We start from the raw sequence: 20,398 nt of genomic DNA on the forward strand, positions 1-20,398 counted from the left end.
TGTAGGCCTCGTTTCGTGTTTAGGACTAGTATTGAATTGAAATGGATAACCTAACAGATACCCATGACAAAAACTTACCCTATTCCAATTTCCAAACCCAAAATGTGCAAGCAACAAGCAAACTCATGGAATATCTTTAGAATGATCAACAAAATTTTACAACTATAAAGAGTGCTAACCTCAGTCATCGACTTCCTTTTCAATTTCTCTTTGTAGCTCCTCCTTGTACTCCTCGAAATTCCCCAGGTAAGGGGTCACCGTGCCATTCTTAACATCCCAAATTTCACTCCTCTCTTCATTTTCACACACACGCGATATCAGCCTTGAATCATGACTCACCAGTACAACTCCACCTATGAATTCATCAAGTTCATCGGCCAGTGCGTCAATACTCTGCATATCCAAATGATTCGTCGACTCATCCAACAGCAAAATGTGGGGCCTTGACATGGATATGGATGTGAACACAACCCGAGCTTTTTGACCTCTAGATAATTATGCAATGGGAGTGAGATGGTTGTGGCTGGGGAGTCCATATTGTCCAAGCTTTGCACGAACAGCCTTTTGCTTGCTAAGGTCTGGATGAAGCTGGAGAAGGTACTCAACTGGGGTCTCACCCATTGTTAGGATGTCCACAAAGTGCTGTGAATACCTACTGATCCTCAACTTTTGACTCCTCCATACTTCGCCCTTCGAAGGAACCAAATCACCTGCAAGAAGGTTGTGTGTAGAGTGTGCCAACTCGTCGACCGAGCTCAGCCAAGGAGTAAAATTTGTTGATATTGCGTTGAGTGCGTTGCTGACTTCTTGATCTTGCGACTGTGGTCAAAGAAGGAACACGTCTCGGCCTTCGAGTTCTAGAGTCTGAAGACAAGGTTGCTAGTTTTGCGAAGTTCATGAATCGTCGGTGTCAGGTTCGGTCACGGTGATTATATTCGTAAGAGTATAAGCACGTCAAACCGGCTCTAAATTATACGGACACAAGTACTCAAAAGAGATGTATGTCTTGATGGTAAATGTGGTTCGGCTGTTAGAATGCCGAATTCTGAAACTCACTTGTGAGTATCTAATCATAAAACCACTCGGTGTTCAATGTGCCGAATGTAGTAACTTGTAATAACTTACTTCGCCGGGAAGGCTAATAAGATGACCTCTGCCAATAAGTATTCGGAAACCCTTCTCAACCGAGACTTAGATAGGTAACCAGTCGTCCTCGACGCAGTGCTGTTTATCCAAACTAAAGGTGCTCCTCGGTCGGCTGATTCTACAGCAACAATGATGTTTATCTAAATTGAATGTGTTCGCCAGTTGCCTTCACAGTGCTGTTTATCCAAACTGAAGATATGTTGGCAGAAAAAGAAAATAAAAATCCCAAGATGTTTGAGAGGTTTGCGTAGGGTAGTTGTGTGTTGAATTGGAGGGGGCCTTTACTGTTGCCATGGCACCTGTATTTATAAGATTGATGTACTTGCTTGGCACCGTCTAGATAATTGTGTAGAGTCTGACTACAACTCTAACTCGCTGAAATCTGATCAGTGGTCTTCAAATTTCGTGACTTCTAAAATAAAGCCTATCTAGGCTTTATCACACCACATTAGAACCCTATCACACCTAGGCTTCTGATCTTATTAAAAAAACACCAAATCAAGCAGAAACTTTTACTTTCATCACCATGCAAAAACAAAAAGCCTAGTCTACCTAGGTTTCTTGTGTCACTATCACAACGCTTATCACATCACCACCAAAATCCAACCTATCTAGGCTTCTTCATAATCTTTACCCATGCATGCATCCTGATCCCCACCATACTCTAAATAGGCAACAATCAATTTGAACCACCTGACGCCACCCACATATTCACACGCCAAAACACCCAAATCAACTTGAATTGTGCTGCCACGTTTCCAGTTGGAATACATATCTCATCTTTCATAATAAATTATTATTAAAAGATAATTATGATAAAACACCATAACATTATCCTCTAATAATAACAAAATGAATTATCTCCACTTTTCATCTGATGGTGTGAAGCTATGCTCACTTAACGACCTTGATTGCACAGGCCGACGGTGTAAATTCGGGTCCAAACAAGTACCATGATTGACTTTTTAGTGTAAAAATATGGTTTTTCGTTAAAGTGAACAGTACCGGAAGCTTTTCGTTAATGTTCCCTTTAATCATCTCATTTATTAATTATATTTTGATGTAGTATTTTTTTTCCCTATTTTTACATTTAATTTCATTATTCATCATAATATATTTTGATGTCTACATTTAAGTAAACTAATTTATTTTCTATAATATGTTCCGATATAATTTGACACACCTCGACCAAAATCAAGGCGTGATGGCCGTCACTGTGAGGATGACGTAGCTATGTGCACAGTGCGGAAGCAATAATAATATAAGAAATGCGAATAAATAAAAACAAACTAACTAGAGCACTAAAAGATAAGGGGCAAGACAAAATAAGTATGAATTCACAATCAGAGCATAAGTAGCCTAAGTGCAGTCCAGCAGGACGCAAACTAATTATACAACATCCAAGGGTGACCATACAATGGTGATAATCTGTTAGAGCTGCCGTGGATTCCTCGCAAGCCACCAAAAAGCACTCCTAACTAGAACCTGGAGGGGCGTAAAACAAAAAGTGTGAGTGGGCAAAAACAAAGCTTTTCAAAATCATTTCATTTCTCAAAAGTTCTAACCCTTCGCCGTAAAACCTGTATAATTTCCCAGAAAATAGAATACATACATATATTGAAACCATTCTCGAATTAGCAAAATCCACATATATGCCATGTCAAATATCTTAGCATAAAACATGTAAGCCAGGTGATATAAATCAATGCAAATGATATGTTAGCCGGAGTCACCTAACGTGACCTATACGGCTGAATCTAAAGCTCATCCATCTAGCCGAAGTCACCTAACATGACCTGTACGGCTCAAATCCACATCTTAACAAATATACTTGCACATAAGCCGGAACCACCTAAAGTGGTCTATACGACATGACTGGGTGTAAATAAACACTCTCAAGTGCTACGATCACGTGTAAACTGTGCGAATAATCGCAGGTCATCTACGAGTCGAAACCACCTAAAGTGGTCTGTACGACATGACTGTGCACCTAACTTAGATCCAAGGTGAGCGTATGGTACGGAAGGTGAACATCACGTGAAGGACTGTGCCCTAACTCTGGGCGGGAGCACTAACATCGGGGTGCAGGTTTATGAGCTCTCAACACATCTCACATAATCATCAATTCACATAAACAGTCTACAACTCACCTGGTACTTACCTGAGCGTCCACCGTGTCAAGTCACAATATGCACATATCATACAAATTTATAGTCTAAGCATAAATCAATAGGCATGACATTTGAACATAATTTTATTCAAATTGATTTTCTGGGAAAAATCTCAAGTATATAGGTATATACGGAAAACCAAAAGCCAACTCACTGGTATGTGGAAGGGTTGTAGCCCCCAAGCCTTGATTGACTACGCTCGTCCTGAGCATAGGTCTCACCTATATGCAAAACAACTATATAAATGTTAATTTAAAGCACATAAACGAAACTAGCTAATAACTTCTCATACATTGCTCAAATGGAGTGTTTGAATATACTAACGTGATCTACTCAACACCACAAACATCCCCATATTTTTTGAAATTTTTTTCGACCACCCACGCGCCGCCAACCCTAACGGAACAGTTAACGGCAGTTAATAATATTCCGTTAAAACCTTAACAGAAGTTAACGGCGTTACCTGACGCTGTTAGAATATTCCGTCAACTCTAATGGAATATTCGTCTCCTTCTCCGGCGAGCCTCGCCGGTCGCCGCCGTTTGCAACTTGAATTTTCAGCCGATTTCTAGAAAAACCTTAAAACTTCATATCTTTTCCATTTCTCAACCAAATTCCATGAAATTTGTACCAAATTGAAGCTTATAATGAGTAGAACGAAACCTTGCTACGTTTAGGACTTAAATCCAATGGAATCTTGCCAGAAAAACCCACGAAAATCTGGCCAAACTTGAAACTTGCCAAACTCAACTTCCCAACGTCCAAAACACTTCATTTTTCTTCTCCGAGCTTAGTGAAGACGTTCTAAAGCTCCCTAGAAGCTTAAAAACTTCTAAAAACTTCACGATCATGATTGCATGAACAATATCCAAATCGAAGCTCGTGAGAAACTAGGGTTTTCGAAAGTTTTAAGTCCAAACAAAGGTATATATCAACTCCTAGGCTTGCAAGGAGTTTGAATGTTAACTTTAAAACCAGGGTTGGTTGAAGGTTTGTCCATACGGGTTGTATGGAAATGCTAGAAAATCCAAGAGAGAGGAGAGAAAGAGGGTCAACGGGAAAATGGTTTGGGTGTGTGTGCATGTGTGTGGTCCAGATGGTAGCCAACCAAAACAAAAGAAAATAAAACCTATGTCTAAGTTCCTAATTGGTTCCAAAATATTAGGGACTTAACATAAATGGTCCACATCCAAAGTAAAACCACACAACACTACACAACGTCCAAGGGTAAAATAGACATTTCATGCAATCGATACAAATAAAATTATTCGGGACAGGCTGTCACATAATTTGTATAATCTTTTCATTTAGGTATGTTAATTTATTTGATATATTTCGGTATATCCATCAATACAAATATATAGGTACATTAATTAAATATAATACATTTTAGTACATATATTCCGGTACGTACATTTCGATACGCAAATTTCAGTTCATTAATTCAATATAGTACATTCGGTACATATATTTTGGTACATATATTTCGGTATTTACATTTAGGTACATTAGCTCAACATAATACATTTTGGTGCATATTTTTAGGTTTATTATAATATATGTCGGTACAAACATTTCGGTACAGTTATTGTTGTACACTTATGTATATACATATTTGTGTGTCACTAATTTCTTTTAATATTTTCTCATTTATATTCATTTATAATTGAAAGAACTAATATGTGCATATTTTTTTTTTTGGAATAAGAATACGTGCATATTAATAAAATTAAAATTTTAATGTGGAGACATTAAATAAAAATACACATTAAATAACAAAAATATAATATAAATTTTAATAAAAGTACACTTTAAAGGATTAAATTAGGAAAGGGATCCTCTCTGGATCCCTTCCACCAAATTCATCAAATTTACCAATCCGGACCCTTGAAATTTGATCAAACGGCTAAAGTTATTACAACTTTAAAGAAGGCTAAAATTTCAAGGGTCCGGATTGGTGGATTTGATGGATTTGGTGGAAATGATCCAAAGAGGATCTCATTCTATTAAATTAAATATGTCATCTAGCACCAGATTTTTTTAAAAATTCAAATATATTGCAAGGACTAATTTCAAAAACCCTTGTTTTTATCTCCTTGTCTTATGTTACTAGTTAAATTTGTGTGTGGTTTGGTGGAACGAGGTAAATGAGGTTGACTTTGATCATTATGATCTCCTTTCCATTGCCATTTTCCTTTACCTTCTGTTCTTAAGATGTCTTTATCTCTCAACAAAGCCTACCTAAATTTTCATTAACAAAAACTCTCCCCTTTGTATATATCTCTCTCTATATAAAATGGCCACCAGTAACTACAAAACCACAACCTAAAATCTCAGTGCAATGCCCGCCAACCCAATTAATACCCAACAAGTCTCGCTCCGAAAGCCTTAAACTTTACCCTTCCAACCACAACATTCCACCCCCCAAGGGCACAGTTTTCCGCCCCCACCTCCTCATTTCCCTTTCTTTTATCTCCCTCCTCAAAAATCTAATCTTGTTACCGCCTTTTGGGCCGCCACTCTACCCAAGTGGTGGAAGTGTAATGAGCCGCAGGTGCAAAACTTAGGCTCGAAGGGGCAAAGTTACAAAAAAAAAGGGTGAAAATACCTTTGGTTCAGTCTACCGTATGGTGATCGGGATCCCGGTCAGTTGAACTAGTCTTAGACCAATCTGGAGTAGGAGTCAAGGCGGCAGAGCGGGTCAGGTGCGCTGGCTCTAAGCAGGGTCGGCTTAGCCCGCCTAGCCTCGAGTTGGAGTTTGGCGCGAGTTAGCGAGTTGGGCCTCCTGCCTATGGGCTCGATGTGCTTCTGTAGTATGCTGAGGTTGTTGTGGCAACGTGGATTGCTAGCGCTTAGGCTTTGGTCTGAGCTGCTGCAGTGGCCCCTTGTTGGCTAGTGGACTTTGTAGGTCTTCCCTTGGCGGCCATGCGGTGGCTGCTAGGTAACGACCACGATGATGGTGATGCTCTGTGACAGTAGGGCTCATTATGCCGTTGCGTTGAGCCTTGATGATTGTTGACGTGGAGCTACATCTTGGTCTCCGTTTTTCGATCCATATCCTTGAACGTAGGGTGTTCTGGTTGTCGGGGTTTCAAAATGTTTACCATTATATCCACTCCAGGGACTAATTAAGGAATTTTTCTAGGAAAATTTTCAATGACTAGGAGTGTACGAGAAATTCAAGTAACAGAAAATTCCAAAAAGTAATTGCCTGAGCCTTCTTCGAGTATTTGAATCAACCTCTCAATGAAAGCACCAATTTGTATGGTAGAAAAAAAATTTGTCATCTTCAGCCTTGACGAATGTGTACCTACAAAACAATTAATACTTTTGTTCAAAGACCAAAGCCTCACGCGCTCACAAGGTTTGGGAGAGGTTTGCTAATGGATCTCCAATGCCTAAGTCAGTATCTCTGAAAAAAAATGAGTGTTTTGGACTTGTATGCGCAGCAAAAGCTTACCAGAAATTTGGTGGTGATGAGGTATTTATAGGGAGGAGTGGCTAGCCATATGGTTAGGGTTTTGCTCTACACATAGCGCTATTGGTCAAGATGTGTCATCTGTTGGATGAATGATGAAATAATGTTTTCAAGATATCAATTAGGAGATATATCTTGGGATGGTGATGGAAGCATTAATGATTGATTATGATAAGGATTCCTTACTTGATGGAGATTTAGTAATTAATCCAATAGTTAGTGTCTTTGACTTTTCCACGCCACGAGCAGAAGAGCTTTGAGCAGTCGTAGTCAATTACTTGGACCTCCAGGAATGCTGAGCTGGGCGTGGAAATATTTGTGTGCCCTACCCATTTAATGAGGGCATTCTTGGTTTTCCTAAGAAAAAGTTCATGTGTCGTCTCCATGATTTTTGGAATTTTTTTTTGCTTCACAAAAAGTGTTATTTTAATCGTTGTAATTGGTAGAAAAAAAAAAAAGTGAAGATAGAATGGCCTTTTTTTTTTTTTTTTTTTAAAAACAAGATAGAATGGCCTTTGATAAAGCAGAAGAAGAAATATACAAGATCAATGGTGTTCTTATTGCACATTTTGAGGGCAGAGATTCAGATGGCTGGGTTTTGCAAGGGTTTGAGAGATGATAGCATGAGAAGAAGATATGTTAGATTTACCAAGACGCTTGCGGACGCATATTTCATCGTATTTGGAGTTTTTTTTAAATGCCAAATAAAAAAGTACAAATTTATCTCTCAGTTAAATTAAATAAAACAGAGTCGCTCAAAAAATTAAATCAAGTTCGCATTTCCACGTCTTCTTCGCCGCCTCCCTCCCTGAGTGCGTGGAGGTCATCTTCTGTTGTCTACTTGTAGAACTTGATGTTTCAGTAATTAAGTCAGATAATTTCAAGCCCACCGTAACTATTAAGTCAGTTTGTTTGAAATTTACTCACAGAAAACTGGCCCACATTATTGTTTATTCCTTATATATAGAAATGTGATTTTAATCCTGAGTAATGTTATTCATACCATGTTTTTGTACCATATTTTCATACCATCTTAGATGGCATCTAATGTGGGCAGTCACATTTTTTGAAAAATTTGCAAAACCCAAGGAAATGAAAAAGAAAGATTCCTCGTATATCACAATCATCATTTAATTAATTAGTTTTTCTTAATTATTAGTTTATTAAATAATGAACTAAAATTAAAATTTTGATTAATTTAAATGATGTGGCTGTCCATATCAAATGTCATATAAAATGGTATGAAAATGTGGTATAACAATATGGTATGAATAACATTACTCTTTAATCCTTGAATAAGTTTATAGTTAGAAAAATGTCTTATGCAAGATAAAATATTGTTTATAGTCCCTTGACTCTACATCCATGTCAACATACATTATCCACATCAGCTTTTATTTGTTTGGGTATTTTTCTTGATTTTATTTTTCCTACATTGCCCTTACGTGACGTTGGGAAATCACCACTTTTAAATGCCGAGTTATGAGTGCTGCATTTTCCATTTAAACCTGAAGGTTCAGTTGTATGAATCTTTCATTGCCCCTTCTATGGCGTCGTGCAGGTTTGCTTCTTTGTCTAGCATTTCCACTAAAATCGTGTGGGTGTTTTTAAGGTTTAGCTCTGTGGTGAGTGTTGTAATAAAGTTTTTAGTATGTTGAATACCTGATATATTAGTTCAATATTTGTATATGATCTACATATTTGTACTGCACATGGTACACTAATCCATATTTTGGCACACTGTAGAAGTGAGGTACACTAATCCAACATAAGTGCCATGGTTTAGGTACATTAAAATTCTGATTAGGTCCTTTTAATTTGGAGGTACCATGTTTTAGGTATACTATGATATAGATATTGTGATACAGGTACCATGGTTTAAGTACATTATATTATTTATTTGGTATTATGTATTTAGTAAAATTTGATTTCTTGATTTTTGTTGATATAATTTTTTTTTGGAATTCTAATCAATAATTACTTTCATTTTTTTATTTGATATGTAACTGAATTTCTTATTTGGTAACTCTATTATTTTTAGATGTATCTTCATAGGAGGAAAAGAGGCACTCAAATCAACGGCAAGAAAGTCAAATATTTAATTGTGGGTATTTTAGGTACTACAATGCACATAAAAACATTAAAACCAATAAAATAGAAGTTTTGATGTTACATCTGAGGTGGACATCTAGTAAAAAGACTAATTTAAATTTTTAAGAGAAAATTTGAAATAGATCCAATTTTATAAATCATTTTTTGAAATAGGTCTAATTTTTAATGACTTTTAACTTTTAAAATAGATCTAATTTTTAATTACTTTGGACCCAATATCAAAAAATCCAATTTTTAATCTTATACCAGGCTTTGAAGGAAAGTTGATCTAATACAAGGGTTAAGCGTGTGCGCTGCTGGAACTTGTTATTTTGACCATCTAATCAATTCTTGAAATTGGAGGAATTGGACCCCCTCGGTCTCCTCCATGGATAAGATATTTGGATTCCGAAATGGTGAAGGAATCGGGAATTCATTTCTTCTTTCCTATTATGCCCTCTTCCGAAGAGACTTTGCAGATGCTTCGACAGACGCTTCGACACCGCCGGCTCATCCTTGTGTGACGTTGGTTTGACGATCGGGACCTCGAAGTTCGGGGCCAAATGGCTGCAATAATTGCTCAGCTCGATGCCTCTTCCACCTCCTACCGGTGTACTTATGATGTGTTCTTGAGTTTCAGAGGCGAAGATACACGTAAGGGGTTTACTGATCACCTCTACAGGGAGTTGGAGCTGGCAGGAATTCACACCTTTAGAGATGATGATGGGATTGAGAGAGGAGCAAACATAGCATCAGAGCTACAGAAAGCGATACAAGAATCACGAGCATCCATAATTGTCTTCTCCAAGGACTATGCTTCCTCAAGATGGTGCTTGGATGAGCTGGTGAAGATCATGAAACGTAGAAAAACTGATTGCAGACACATGGTCATGCCAGTTTTCTATGATGTTGATCCATCCCATGTTAGGAAACAGACTGGAAGTTTTGCACAAGCATTTGCTAGACATGAAGAACGCTTCAAGGAGGAGATGGACAAGGTGGTGGAGTGGAGAAGAGCTCTTAGAGATGTAGCGGATGTGGGAGGAATGGTTTTAGGAGATATGTAAGTTCATTCCCAAAAACTTTATATTCTCGACATCTTTTAAGGTATTATATAGGTCCACACAAACATTTCGTTAAAACTTAAATGAATACCTAACGAAAACGCAGCAGAAAACAGCTACAAACATGAAAACAATATTCTAGGTTAAGTTTCATACATGCAGTTAATGTTGGACTTTGCTTTTTTCTTCGTTCATGTAATTGATTTAGCATTACTTTTTTAATCAGAACTAGAAAGTTCATTTGTTCAATATTTATATGTCCACTCAATTTGCATTGGCACCACAGGATTTTCATTCATTCATTACAATTTATAGGTATGAGTCACAGTTTATCCAAAATATTGTCGAAGAGATTGGAAATAAACTGGATCATCGCACAACAGAAATGATTGCTCCCTATGTGGTTGGAATAGATAAGCGTGTGCAGGGCATAAACATGTGGCTGAAAGATGGATCAAATGACGTGAGTGTAGCTGTGATCTATGGGATGGGTGGAATTGGCAAGACCACCATTGCCAAAGCTGCTTATAACCAGAACTTCCACAGATTTCAAGGTAGCAGCTATCTTGCAGATGTTAGAGCAACTTCAGAACAGCCTACTGGTTTGGCTTTTTTGCAAAGAAAACTTCTTTCGGATATCCAAAAGGGGAAAAAGAAGAAAATATACAGTATGGGTGAACGAATGAGCAAGATCAAGCATGCTGTGTGTTGCAAAACTGTTCTTATTGTTCTTGATGATGTGGATCAATCCGACCAATTCAATGCAATTCTTGGAAGGCGAGAATGGTTTCACCCAGGAAGTAAAATTATCGTAACAACTAGACATGAAGGTTTGTTGAATGATCATGCAGTTTATGCAATGTTTAAGGTTGGAGGATTGGGTGAGCATGAATCACTTGAGCTTTTTAGTTGGCATGCCTTCAAACAAGTGAGACCCGTCAAAGATTACATCAAGCTAACAAGATCGGTAGTACTGCACTGTCAAGGGCTTCCATTAGCACTTCAAGTTTTGGGATCTTCTCTTGTTGGAAAAGGTGTAGAAGTATGGGAAAGTGCGCTGCAGAAGTTAAATGTCATTCCAATTGAAAAAATTCAAAAAATACTTAGAATAAGCTTTGATTCTCTACAAGATGATCATGACAGAAGTTTATTCCTTCATATAGTCTCTTTCTGCGTGGGAAAGAAGATAGATTATACAATTACAGTACTGGACAATTTACACTTTTACACAAGGATTGGAATTCAAAATCTAGTTGATAGATGTCTAGTAGACATTGATGAAGACAACAAGTTGGTCATGCATCAATTACTTATTGACATGGGAAGGGGAATTATTCGTGAAGAGTCGCCCGAGGACCCTGGGAAACGTAGTAGAGTGCTACAGAATGATGCCTTTGATATTTTGAGAAAATTAACTGTAAGAAATATGCTCTTATTAATGTTTTTATGTTTGTACTACTGTGATGTGCATGTGTACTAGTTACTAACCCAATGTTCGGATCTGGTAGCAGGGAACAAAAACTATTAAGGGCCTCATGCTCAACCTTCCTGGCAGGACAATGTTTAATACAAGTAACAAAAAGAGATACCATGTCGACGATTACCATGAAAAAGTCTCAAGGCGACGGCTTGGTTTCTTCTCTTGGAAATCTATTACCTTTCTGCCAACAAATTCTGCTTCTGAATCAAATGAGGTAGACTTCAAAACAGAGGCATTTACAAGGATGCACAATCTTGAACTTCTGTTGCTCAATAATGTAAAAGTCAGTGGAGGCTACAAAGATTTTCCAAAAAATTTAAGATGGATATCTTGGCGAGTATTCCCTTTAAAATCAATACCAGCAGATTTATATTTGGAAAATCTAGTGGGTCTTGACTTGCGGAATAGCAGGCTACATCATCTTTGGCAAGGACCCAGGGTATGATACTCATCTCTCTCTCTCTCTCTCTCTCTCTCTCTCTCTCTCTCTCTCTCTCAAACAAACACATGCATACACAAATTTAGGGATCTTTATGATCACGTACTTACCCAAACTAAGTACCATCTGTTTGAAACAGGCTATTCCAAGACTGAAATTCCTTAATGTCAGTCATTCACATGGTCTTGTGACAACCCCCAACTTTTCAGGAGTCCCTAACATTGAGAAATTGGTTCTTAAAGATTGCACAAATTTGGTTTTGATTGATGAATCCATTGCAGACCTAGAGAAACTAATTGTGTTGAATCTAAAAGACTGCAAAAATCTCACAAAGCTTCCAACAAGATTTAGCATGTTGACATCTCTTCAGGAACTGATTCTTTCTGGTTGCTCAAAGCTTGTGTTTCGCTCCAATGCTGCAGCTGGTGTTTGGAAGAAACTCAATATATCAACAGCTATGCTATCGCAATCAATGTGGTTGTGGAGACTCTGGATATTACCCAGGAAAAATCTTGTTACAGCCCGCAGTTTGTCAGTGGCAAATTGGCCAAATGGCTTAGTAAGCTTAAGTCTAGCTGACTGCAATCTTCCAGAGATTCCCAGTGGTCTTAGTATCCTATCTTCATTGAAGCATTTGAATCTAAGTAGAAACCCAATTTTGAGCCTACCAGAAAACTTGAATGATCTTATTTCGCTCCAAACTCTTGTAATTGAAGGTTGCACAATGGTCCGAACTCTTCCAGAACTCCCACCAAGTTTAAGAAAATTGCATGCAAGTTATTGTAAATCATTGGAAAAAATAACAAATTTACCAAACATGTTCAGATCATTGGATTCAAGTTTTTGGAAGTGCAAGAATTTAGTTGAGGTTCAAAGCTTGTTCCATATAAAACCATTGAGAAGGGTTGACATTGAAATGATCAGAGATATGGGCCTGTTCAATTTGGAATCCGTAGGAAGCACTGAAGTTGAGATGACCAATTACTTGACATGTACAACAAGAAAGGGTCCTATACAGGTTCTCTCTCTCTCTCTCTCTCTTTCTCTCGCTCTCTGTCTCTCTCTCTCTGATGCACGCACTGTTAGTACTTTCTCTTTAATGATTATGATTTCTATGATTTTCATCAAACAGGGACTGTATGAATGTGGCATATTTAGCGTTTTCCTTCACGGAAACAAGATTCCAGATAGGTTCCCTTACAGAAGCCTGGGCAACTCCACTTTTTCTATTATTGTACCTTCACATCTTAATCTCAAGGTCCGAGGCTTGAGTGCTTGTGTTGTATATTCACGATGTCCATTTTGGTTTAGCAGTTCAAACTTCCTTAAGGTCAGTAATGAGACCAAGGGTCTTAAATGGACATATTGCCCAGTCACAGCAGGTCTCCCGAGAAAGAACCATAATATGTTATGGCTAAGCCATTGGTTGTTTGGAAACGATGAACTGGAGGGCGGGGATGAAGTACATTTTTCCATGAATGAAGAATATAGTTTCTGGACGAAGGAATTCGGTATCCAGCTTGTGTATGAGCAGGAAAATGAGGGTAAGGGTGTTCAATCAAAAAGTGAAGAAATGACATTCCAACCAAATACAACTCTTTCTAGCCCGGTTTTTGTTGCTGGAAATGTATCTGCGTCAGCATTGAAGTATCAGTTATGGACGGGAAAATTCTTTATTTGCAATCATCGGAGTCGTATCCATCAACTTCATTTCTCTAGGACCCTGGAGAAGCCAGATTATCTTAATTTTTCATACTTATTTAAGGAAGATGTTCCTGCTAAGACGATGGTTCCATCTACTGCAATGAATGTTACCCCAATTCCTTTTCCGTGGACAGCCCCAGAGTTTTTACTTGATCCAGGATGTGTGATGTACGCCATTCCGAAGTGATCTATTAATCTACTGATAAGTCGTTTAATAGCAGTTCCAGAGGATTAGCCAACACCATTTCATGGTCTTTGGAACAAAAAAAAAAAACTCAGCTCTTGTGAGTCTGATTTCTGTTATATGTATGTATTACACTAAAGTATCTGATTTATTACTCTTTTCCGTTGTGGAGGTAAATAAATATATACAAGTTTACGTTGTGTGAGAAACAGGAACTACTTCCCAATAATCTTTGGCAAGGACCCAGGGTATGATACTGATCTCTCTCTCTCTCTCTCCCTCTCTCTCAAAACACATGCATACACAAATTTAGGGATCTTTATGATCACGTACTTACCCCAACTAAGTACCATCTGTTTGAAACAGGTTATTCCAAGACTGAAATTCCTTAATGTCAGTCATTCACATGGTCTTGTGACAACACCCAACTTTTCAGGAGTCCCTAACATTGAGAAATTGGTTCTTAAAGATTGCACAAATATGGTTTTGATTGATGAATCCATTGCAGACCTAGAGAAACTAATTGTGTTGAATCTAAAAGACTGCAAAAATCTCACAAAGCTTCCAACAAGATTTAGCATGTTGACATCTCTTCAGCAACTGATTCTTTCTGGTTGCTCAAAGCTTGTGTTTCGCCCCAATGCTGCAGCTGGTGTTTGGAAGAAACTCAATATATCAACAGCTATGCTATCGCAATCAATGTGGTTGTGGAGACTCTGGATATTACCCAGGAAAAATCTTGTTACAGCCCGCAGTTTGTCAGTGGCAAATTGGCCAAATGGCTTAGTAAGCTTAAGTCTAGCTGACTGCAAACATGTTCAGATCATTGGATTCAAGTTTTTGGAAGTGCAAGAATTTAGTTGAGGTTCAAAGCATGTTCGATATAAAACCATTGAGGAGGGTTGACATTGAAATGATCAGAGATATGGGCCTGTTCAATTTGGAATCCGTAGGAAGCACTGAAGTTGAGATGACCAATTACTTGACATTTACAACAAGAAAGGGATACAGGTTCTCTCTCTCTCTCTCTCTTTCTCTCTCTCTCTCTCTCTCTCTCTCTCTCTCTCTCTGTGATGCACGCACTGTTAGTACTTTCTCTTTAATGATTATGATTTCTATGATTTTTATCAAACAGGGACTGTATGAATGTGGCATATTTAGCGTTTTCCTTCACGGAAACAAGATTCCAGATAGGTTCCCTTACAGAAGCCTGGGCAACTCCACTTTTTCTATTATTGTACCTTCACATCTTAATCTCAAGGTCCGAGGCTTGAATGCTTGTGTTGTATATTCGCGATGTCCATTTTGGTTTAGCAGTTCAAACTTCCTTAAAGTCAGTAATGAGACCAAGGGTCTTAAATGGACATATTGCCCAGTCACAGCAGGTCTCCCGAGAAAGAACCATGATATGTTATGGCTAAGCCATTGGTTGTTTGGAAACGATGAATTGGATGGCGGGGACAAAGTATGTTTTTCCATAGATGAAGAGTACAGTTTCTGGATGAAGGAGTTCGGTATCCAGCTTGTGTATGAGCAGGAAAATGAGGGTAAGGGTGTTCAATCAAAAAGTGAAGATATGACATTCCAACCAAATACAAACTCTTTCTAGCCCGGTTTTTGTTGCTGGAAATGTATCTTCGTCAGCATCAAAGTATCAGTTATGGACGGGCAAATTCTTTCTTTGCAATCATCGGAGTCGTATTCATCAACTTCATTTTAGGAGCCAGGAGAGACCAGATTATCTCGGTTTTTCATACTTAAATAAGGGAGATGTTCCTGCCAAGACGATAGTTCCATCTACTCCAATGAATCTTACACTGATTCCTTTTATGTTGACATAGCGGATTAGCTCCATCCAACACCATCAAATGTCTTTAGAACAACAAAAGTCAGCTCTTGTGAGTCTGATTTCTGTTATATGTTCTTTGTATCATTATGTGTATCACACAAAAGTATCTGATTTATTACTCTTTTCCGTTGTGGAGGTATACAAGTTTACGTTGTGCGAGAAACAGGAACTAGTTCCCAATAACAGTCCTAATTACGCTAGAATAAGCTACTGCAATCTATTTGAATCTAATTGGTAACCCAATGCGTACAAGAAAACATAGAGGCTGCACGACGATTACTACCATGTGCAGATCCTTGGAATCACTTATTTGGGGTTGCGATCAGTTAGTTGAAGTTGAAAGCTTGTTGGATAAAAGCAAAGCCCTTGAGAAGCGTTGACATAGAAATAAATAAAAAATAAACAAATGTATGTGGCATGTTGCATCTAGAAAATTGGAATCTATAGGCTGCACTGATGTCGAAGTGATCAACCACTTGACGAGGAGTACAAGCAGAAAGGATTTCGTTCTATGGAAGTCTCTTTCACTCCAAGTCCTGTCTTTTACTCTCATGCATAGTTGTTCTGTAGTATTTCTACAAGAGTATTGTTACACTTACCATCCACTTGTACCGTCTTTCTAGTACTTTATTTGTTACACTTACCATCTGTTTATACGTATTCTGCGTTGATAAGCGCTTATGGGTGAAGTGGGTATTGTGGGGAGGCTTTAAGAGTTCTTGAGTCAATGAAAGATTCAGGCTTGAAGCCGAATTTGGTTACTTACAACGCGGTGATTGATGCGAGTGGGAAGGGGGAGTGGAGTTTAAGAGGGGAGTGGAGATTTTCAATGAGATGCTGACAAATGGGGTACAGCCAGATCGAATTACTTATACTTCACTCCTTGCGGTTTGTAGTCGTGGGGCACTCTGGGAGGCAGCTCAAAATCTGTGCAGTAATATGGTGGATAGAGGGATTGATCAGGATATTTATACGTACAATACGCTTCTAGATGCGATTTGTAAAGGTGGGCAGATGGATTTGGCATATCAGATGATGTCGGAAATGCCTTCGAAGAATATTTTGGCTAATGTGGTTACTTTTAGTACTGTTATTGATGGATATGTCATATGCTAAGGGTGGTAGGTTAGAAGAGGCACTGAGTTTATTTAATAAAATGAAGTTTTTGGCCATCGGTCTGGACAGTTCATTATAACACTTTGCTTTCACTTTATGGGAAGCTTGGTAGGTTTGAGGACGCTTTGAATGTTTGCAAGGAGATGGAGAGTGTTGGGATTGCAAAGGGTGTTGTGTCATGTAATGCACTTCTTGATGGGTATGGGAAGCAAGGAAAGTATGACGAGCTTCTTAAAAGAATGTATAATGGGATGAAAGAACAACGTGTATCACCATACATATTAACGTATTCAACATTGATCGATGTGTTTTCAAAAGGTGGTTTGTATGCAGAGGCAATGAAGCTGTTTAGAGAGTTTAAGCACGCAGAGATGAAGGCTGATGTTGTGCTTTATGGTGAACTCACCAATGCTTTGTGCAAAAATGGACTTGTGGAATCTGCTCTTTCGTTGCTTGATGAGATGACAAAGGAAAACATTTGACCTAACATTGTCACTTATAATTCAATAATTGATGCCTTTGGTCTGTCAGCAACAACAGAATGTGTAGTAGATGCTGCTCCGGAGGCATTGTGCAACAGACCGGATCTTCATCTTCAGTTTCTGGAGAGAGGGTCTTTGAGGTTCATGTGGGAGATAGGGAAGACAACAGATTTATGAAGATGTTTGGGCAACTTGCAGCTGAGAAAGCAGGTTATACAATAAAAGATAGGAAGGTTAGGCAAGAAATCTTGTGCATTTTGGGAGTCTTTCAGAAGATGCACGCGCTGGACATCAAACCGAATGTTGTCAAATTTTCTGCCATTTTAAATGCGTGCAGGTACATCTCTTTATCTTTCGTACATGTTGCATGGAGGACCTATTTGCTTGAAGATCTGTTAAAGTCAGTTTTGAACTGTGCATTACTAGCAATTTATATTTATTTGTAGTTATACATGTTTCATAGATGTTTCAGTTTCAGTCTCTTATTGTGTTTGGCTTACATACTGCGTCATCCTTTGGTCACGCTTCTTAAAAGTTTGCTTTCATTTTTCTCCGCGGAACAGTTTGCTTACGGACTTCTTATGCCACCTTTTCAGGCGGATGCGTTTTTGCCTTATCCTAAACAATTTGATGTCCAAATTTCTTTTTTCCATGTTGCAGTGTTTCATTTTGTCCATGTGTATTTAAACAGAAACAAGGGGCACAACTGGTGGTGCTTGAAGGGAAACGAAGAAACGTATGGGAGAGTGTGTGGTCTGATTAATGCTTAGATTTGCATTTAACGTCTCCTGGGGCTGCCCGGCCAATGGTCCATGCATGGTTTTTCAATATACGCGCTGTAGCGATTAAAGGCCAACAATTACCGAACCTGTTAAGTTTGCGTTTTTTTCTCGTCAAACAAGTCACTGTTTGCATAATTTTGTTCGGAATTTTGAGTTTAGTTGTCGATCCCCTGCAGCATTCTAACAGGATGGGGGAAGCACATCAAAGTAGTAGGTGAGAGTACCTTAAGACGAGCTATTGAGGCACTTCTTACTAGCATTGGTGCACCCTTTCACGTTGCCAAGTGGAACTTGGGTAGGTTTATATCAACGGGCTCTGTGGCTGCCGCCTGGCTAAAAGAATCTGGCACACTGGAGGTGCTCGTTCTTCACGATGACAGAATTCACCCAAAAGGTGCACATTTGGACCAAATCTCCAATTTTCGAGCGCTAGCCTTGTAGTTGTTTGTAAAATATGTAAATTTTTGTATCCTTGTAAACATGTTAACAAAATGTAATATATATGTGTCATAAGTTCTAGCATAGCGTTTTGGACGGCGGTCTCTCATCGGCTATTTGGGACAAGGTTGATGCTCCCTTTTTTCAATCCGCATTCGGAACTTTGCAGTGTAGTTTTTTTGCTTAACCTTTGTCAACAACATTTTAATTAGTTCTAATGCAAGTTGGTGTTAGTTTCACTTCGTGGAAATTAAAGAATTGTTTGATTAACTGGAAAGGGAAAAGGAATTTAAGTCTTGGAAAAATAGGAAGATCATGGATTTTTTTTTTTTTTTTTTTAAGGTACAATCAACATTAAAAAAGGGTGGGAGTTGGAAGTTTCTTAGGAGTTAGGTGCAATGGTGAATGCTAAAATGCTCTTGTTAAAATTTGGGAGATCAACTTACATAGAAGATTCACCGATACGTGACGTCTCAATTCAATAATACAATGTCATGTGAAAAGACTTACACGTAACATTTTATGCAGATCCTGAAACAGGGAATGGTTTGATTACTTTGTAATGAATATAAGACTAAAATAATGGAAAAAAATGATGTGTTGTAGTTGCAGTATTAAAATCAATCATGCATTGCTATGCTTTTAACTTTTTCTTTTTAATGCTTCTTTTTAAACATGCTTATGAAGCTAGGAACAATATGGCTTTACTAAGAAGATGTTCAATAATGCTTCTTTGTGACATTGCATATTTTATTCTTATTGACAATTTATTACTACATAAAGGCGACTTTCTTTAATACGAAACCTAGAAAAGTTATAACGTATTACAATGTGAAATTTATTACTATATATAATTGAGCCAAATTGGGACCGAAACTTTTTTTATAACCATAAGAAGATTATTCCTATACAGAGTATTACGCTAGAGAGGTTTAACCGTAGCGAAAAATAGAAGAGAAAAGTAGGGGTTTAGTATTATGGGTAACTTTCATTTTTATTATTTTATGTGTTCGTGGTTTTAACTCGGGAATCAAGCAAGATGCTCGGAAGCCTGATCAAGTCATACAAGATGGTGAGTCCCATACAATTATAAACTCGATTGTGTTCTTAAAATCACACTTTTAATTTCAAGATAAATGAAAACTTCGATAAACTCGATGGTGTTAGTTTCACTTCGTGGAAATTAAAGAATTGTTTGATTAACTGGAATTCCAGTCTTGGAAAAATAGGAAGATAATGATTTTTTTTAAAGTACAATCGACATTAAAGAAGGGTAGGAGTTGAAGTTTCTTAGGAGTTAGGTGCAACGGTGAATGCTAAAATGTTCATGTTAAAATTTGGGAGAGCAACTTACGTGGAAGATTCACTGCCACGTGACGTCTCAATTCAATAATATAATATCATGTGAAAAGACTTACATGTAACATTTTATACAAATCCTGAAACAGGGAGTGATTTGATTACTTTGTAATGAATATAAGATTAAATTAATGGATAAAAAGGATGTGTTGTAGTTGCGATGTTAAAATCAATCACGTACTTCTATGCTTCTAACTTTTTCTTTTTAATGCTTCTTTGTAAACATGCTTAAGAAGCTAGAAACAATATGGCTTCACTAAGAAGATGTTCAATAATGCTTCTTTGTGACATTGCACATTTTATTCTTATTGACAATTTATTACTACATAAAGGCGACTTTCTTTAATACGAAACCTAGAAAAGTTATAACGTATTACAATGTGAAATTTATTACTATATATAATTGAGCCAAATTGGGACCGAAACTTTTTTTATAACTATAAGAAGATTATTCCTATACAGAGTATTACTCTAGAGAGGTTTAACCGTAGCGAAAAATATAAGAGAAAAGTAGGGGTTTAGTAATATGGGTAACTTTCATTTATTTTAATTTATGTGTTCGTGGTTTTAACTCGGGAATCAAGCAAGATGCTCGAAAGCCTGATCAAGTCATAC

At 37.8% G+C, this 20,398-nt stretch overlaps 2 protein-coding genes and 1 pseudogene across 4 annotated transcripts; 2 read left to right on the forward strand and 1 right to left on the reverse strand.

The window, feature by feature from the left end:
- Positions 1–180: 180 nt before the first annotated feature.
- Positions 181–621, reverse strand: LOC103956944 (ABC transporter F family member 4-like). The gene is made up of 2 exons (XM_009369008.2): positions 559–621; positions 181–393 (listed from the first exon to the last, which is right to left on the reverse strand). The coding sequence occupies exons 1-2, from the start codon at positions 619–621 to the stop codon at positions 181–183; spliced, it is 276 nt and encodes a 91-aa protein (XP_009367283.2).
- Positions 622–9,232: 8,611 nt separating this feature from the next.
- On the forward strand, positions 9,233–13,966 carry LOC103956892 (disease resistance protein RPV1-like). 3 transcript variants are annotated; one of them, XM_048574460.1, is made up of 5 exons: positions 9,233–9,949; positions 10,266–11,367; positions 11,459–11,869; positions 12,009–12,887; positions 13,002–13,966. In XM_048574460.1, the coding sequence occupies exons 1-5, from the start codon at positions 9,450–9,452 to the stop codon at positions 13,758–13,760; spliced, it is 3,651 nt and encodes a 1,216-aa protein (XP_048430417.1). In that variant the 5' UTR covers positions 9,233–9,449; the 3' UTR covers positions 13,761–13,966. The 3 variants fall into 3 exon arrangements, with proteins under 3 accessions (XP_048430417.1, XP_009367221.3, XP_048430418.1); XM_009368946.3 differs by having other exon boundaries at positions 9,234–9,949; positions 11,462–11,869; XM_048574461.1 differs by having other exon boundaries at positions 9,855–9,993.
- A 271-nt stretch (positions 13,967–14,237) lies between these two features.
- LOC103956950 lies at positions 14,238–18,663 on the forward strand (annotated as a pseudogene).
- The last annotated feature ends 1,735 nt before the right edge of the window (positions 18,664–20,398 follow it).

Source organism: the organism of the source record quoted next, unplaced genomic scaffold (assembly GCF_019419815.1).
Source record: "Pyrus x bretschneideri cultivar Hongxiangsu unplaced genomic scaffold, Pyrus_bretschneideri_v1 Contig71, whole genome shotgun sequence".
Taxonomy (NCBI): Eukaryota; Viridiplantae; Streptophyta; class Magnoliopsida; order Rosales; family Rosaceae; genus Pyrus; species Pyrus x bretschneideri.

Bases quoted from the DNA above. Each gene is read 5' to 3' on its own strand.
- LOC103956892 (XM_048574460.1), top strand. From the start codon at position 9,450: ATGGCTGCAATAATTGCTCAGCTCGATGCCTCTTCCACCTCCTACCGG. The intron at 11,368-11,458 runs GTAAGAAATATG...CGGATCTGGTAG, and splicing joins ATATTTTGAGAAAATTAACT to CAGGGAACAAAAACTATTAA. The intron at 12,888-13,001 runs GTTCTCTCTCTC...TTCATCAAACAG, and splicing joins CAAGAAAGGGTCCTATACAG to GGACTGTATGAATGTGGCAT.
- LOC103956944 (XM_009369008.2), bottom strand. From the start codon at position 621: ATGGGTGAGACCCCAGTTGAGTACCTTCTCCAGCTTCATCCAGACCTT. The intron at 394-558 runs GTTCGTGCAAAG...TTGGATATGCAG, and splicing joins ACCTTAGCAAGCAAAAGGCT to AGTATTGACGCACTGGCCGA.